At 36.7% G+C, this 3,481-nt stretch overlaps 1 protein-coding gene and 1 long non-coding RNA gene across 3 annotated transcripts in view; one reads left to right on the forward strand and one right to left on the reverse strand.

The window, feature by feature from the left end:
- Nucleotides 1-2,006, reverse strand: LOC119591982. The gene is made up of 2 exons (XR_005230388.1): nucleotides 731-2,006; nucleotides 1-335 (listed from the first exon to the last, which is right to left on the reverse strand). It is a non-coding gene; the product is annotated as an uncharacterized LOC119591982 (long non-coding RNA).
- Nucleotides 2,007-2,216: 210 nt separating this feature from the next.
- LOC119591981 overlaps nucleotides 2,217-3,481 on the forward strand; it is a 3,941-nt gene continuing 2,676 nt past the window's right edge. For both annotated transcript variants that reach the window (XM_037940742.1, XM_037940740.1), the window contains exons 1-3: nucleotides 2,217-2,413; nucleotides 2,517-2,793; nucleotides 2,885-3,039. In XM_037940742.1, the coding sequence (XP_037796670.1) occupies nucleotides 2,693-2,793; nucleotides 2,885-3,039 (256 nt within the window). In that variant the 5' untranslated portion in view covers nucleotides 2,217-2,413; nucleotides 2,517-2,692. The remainder of the gene's footprint in view (nucleotides 2,414-2,516; nucleotides 2,794-2,884; nucleotides 3,040-3,481) is intronic.

The following is a 3,481-nucleotide window of genomic DNA, read 5'->3' on the forward strand; positions in this document are numbered from 1 at the left end:
GTGGTTATTGCTCTGGAAATGTAGCAAGACCTATCAAAATTTTATCTTTAATATCTGACTTATGGGAGGAAGGGTTGATTAACCCACTTGGGGTGCAACTTAGACTGCTTTATGCAAAAGAACATGCAAATTAATAATCTATAACTCTACCGGGTTTCATCTAATTATTTCAAACCATTTTCATTTTACATAAAGATAATCCATTAACAATAACTCATACTTACAGCTTTTACGTCTAATTTCTTCAACCTTCGAGCGAGTGTAGAGTAACGAAGAGCTCTATGCACATACTTAATAGCAACAGAGTAGCAATTCTTCTTGCGCCCAAAGTAGTGCTGAAAAGACCCATCTTTTTAGTACAGTATAACTTTTATGCCTGTCAGTCTCTCCAGATATTCTGCTATTCTCATGTGTGTTTATAAAGAATAATTATCAGTGATAAAAGAAAGATTCAATCAAGTATTTGCATAAAAGATCTCTTGCTTCTTTGTAGTTACAATAGATTAGTATGAATAAAAAATACTCTGAAAGTTGGATTTCAGTCCTAGTTGTTAGCTAATATTAGAATACAAGATTATTATTTACAAATGTATAAAAACCATGAACAGCTGATCAAACTGATATTAATTCATACCATTATTATCATTACCAATATCATAATCAATGGCTTATTAGGATTGCACTCTAATTACAAACTATTTTTTAATCTTTAGCAATGATATATACCTACATCTATCGGCAATATATATTTATCCCTTGGCAGCTATTTAAACTATGCATTACCACTGCAACAAAATCCATATCAACATTTCATAGGCTCCTTATCAAACTGCAGTGTGGTTTATTGTTACGTGAACAATAGCTGGAAACAAAAGGAGTGACCACCGGGAAAAATAATTTTAAAAATAACAATGCTTCAATGATTGACAATTAACATCAGTATTTATCATATCAGTCATACAAATGTACTGTATTTAAGATTTTTAATAAGGCGAGCCCAATTTAAAACACAAGGAAATTCAACAGCTTCAGTACTGACCTTATGTAATGTTTCTGAGCCATTAGCATTGGTCACATTTCTGACATGTAAAACATTAGCTACATACAACTCAAAAAAAATCATTGCTAAAGACCATTTTAAAGTTGTATTATATTCCTTCTGCTTTAACCCACTGAAAACAGAGTACCTAAAGCCACATAAACCAAATATCAGATTCACAACAATCAAGCATATTGAAGCAGATCAATAACAGTTCTGAATGTTCAGTTTGTCTCAAGATGATGACATCCCAAAACTTCAAGATCAGCAGGCCATGATGCTTCTTTTCGGGGCTTAAAGTATGATCGTTTGAAACAGTTTGAAGGCAGTTGTGGTTTAGTTCTAGCTATGATATGATATATACATTAATGATACTCCGATCCCAGTTCTTGCCAGAATATATCAGGAGGATGCTTGCTGACCCTTTTTTTTTATAGCTACTCAAGGAATCACTTATTGTGCACACAGTACAATATGCAAATTGTAGACAATTGTATATCATGCATTTGTGTTTACAGACAAGCAGAAACCAACAGCAGTTTAAGTGACCTGTTGGCCCCACCCTTCCAAAAACCCATGATTACTCAAAGCACCCACAAACCTGGTGGATAGGAGAACGGGGTCACTAACCAAGAAATTAAAGGTTCGCAACAAGTATAAACATTGGATTCATTATATTCACAGCAAAATACACAAGAAATTACAATTCCTTCCAACAAAATTAAGTGTCAATAATGATAAATGTACATTGTTCACAGTTTCTACAAATATTATGTGCTTTATAATATATTCAACTATTTAGAAATCAATATTTCCTTCTGGGAGAGTTCAATAAGTATTGATATTCATGGCATGTAAATCACAAATTTCGCTTTGTTTACATAAAGATCGGGAGAAGAACAAAGCAAAAACAGACGATCTTATTTGGTCTTTAATAACAATTAACTTATTAAATAGAAAAATCCGGCTTTCTCCTACACATATCCTCTACCTGAAAACCACCCACTAGCACGCTCCTGAGGCTGATCTGCAAACTCTAAAACGACAGGAATCTATTCAAAAATAGATGCATTCCGTAAGAAAGGGACAAAAAATCCGAAAAGGCCCTTCGAAAATAAAGAGCCCTGTTCTCAGTCGAAATACTTCCTTACAGCATGAGAGCGAGAGAAACCTCCTCCTCTTCCAGAACCTGTCGCCTCCTCTGGCACGAGCGAATAAGGTAGGAGAGGTTATCACCATTGTCTCCCTCCTCTTGAGCCTCCTTCGTCGCCTCCTCGTGGGTCGCGGGTCGGTCCTCGGCCGCCGCGGACAGGGCTCTGCGGACGCGCTCTCACCAGGAATGCAAAGACGTGGCTCTGATTGTCTAGCAATTGGGTAAATAGGGAATTTGATAGGTCAATATGTTGGATATAGGTGAAATGAGAGAAGAGAGTATAACCGTGACCGGAATGTCCTTATTAATTATTCCCCCGAACAGATGGCGTCGGACCCGCGTCGTCTGCAGCTATTTGAACGCCAGGGCGAGCACGTGCGAGGAGGGCGGCTAGTGCGTCGCTGAATGACAAGCTTTTCCGGTTGAATCTTACAGTGTTTATACAGAAAGAAGAAAGATATGTTTCAGGGCAACATTGAGAATATATCAGATAAGTGAAAATGGTTTCGAGGGGCCGGTATCACAGCTGCGCGGTGTGCGGCGCAAAGAAGAAAAATAGCGAGAATCTGAAATTCCACTTTTTCCCAAGAAATAAGAAAAGGTTAGTTTGTTAGTAATACTGGAATATCTTGTGGGATTTAATGCCTATAGGTTTGCATCATTCATAGTTACAGTTGATGTGGCTTTTTCAGATGTTTAGAATGGCTGAAGGTGCTGAACATAGCATCTCTTAAGAATAAAAGCCTCGAACAGTTATGGAAATCGTATGTGGTGTGCAGCAAACATTTCTGTGAACACCATTATACTTTCACTGGTCGTCTGCTCTCAACAGCAGTTCCAAAACCAGGTACAAGACCTATACCTCAGTATAGTATAGTGCATGATAACTTTTTTTTTTGAAACCTCATTTGATTGGCAGTATTTGTTATTTCATTGGAGGCCAAATTTACCAGGCCAGTGTCAGATGCATTCACACCATGACCTCTTCTCTTGGAGTTTGAGTTTTCCATCCAGATGTCCTGAACTAAGTTCACCCACTTTCTTTTCAGCAATCATTTTATTTGATTAGCTTTCTCAAACATACTGAACTGCTGTCCAATGTTTCAGTTGCAGAATATGATAGTAAGGAAAGTTCTGTCATTACAAGTGGCTTTATAATAACTTAAGTAACAACTAAAATATTTATTTGTTGAAGATATACCAAAGCAACTTTAACTCATTCTTTTAAGTATTTATTTTATTTAGTAAACTTTTCTACTCTTGTCATATCAAAGGAATATTTGGTCAAT

Source organism: Penaeus monodon, chromosome 29 (assembly GCF_015228065.2).
Source record: "Penaeus monodon isolate SGIC_2016 chromosome 29, NSTDA_Pmon_1, whole genome shotgun sequence".
In the NCBI taxonomy this organism is placed as follows: domain Eukaryota; kingdom Metazoa; phylum Arthropoda; class Malacostraca; order Decapoda; family Penaeidae; genus Penaeus; species Penaeus monodon.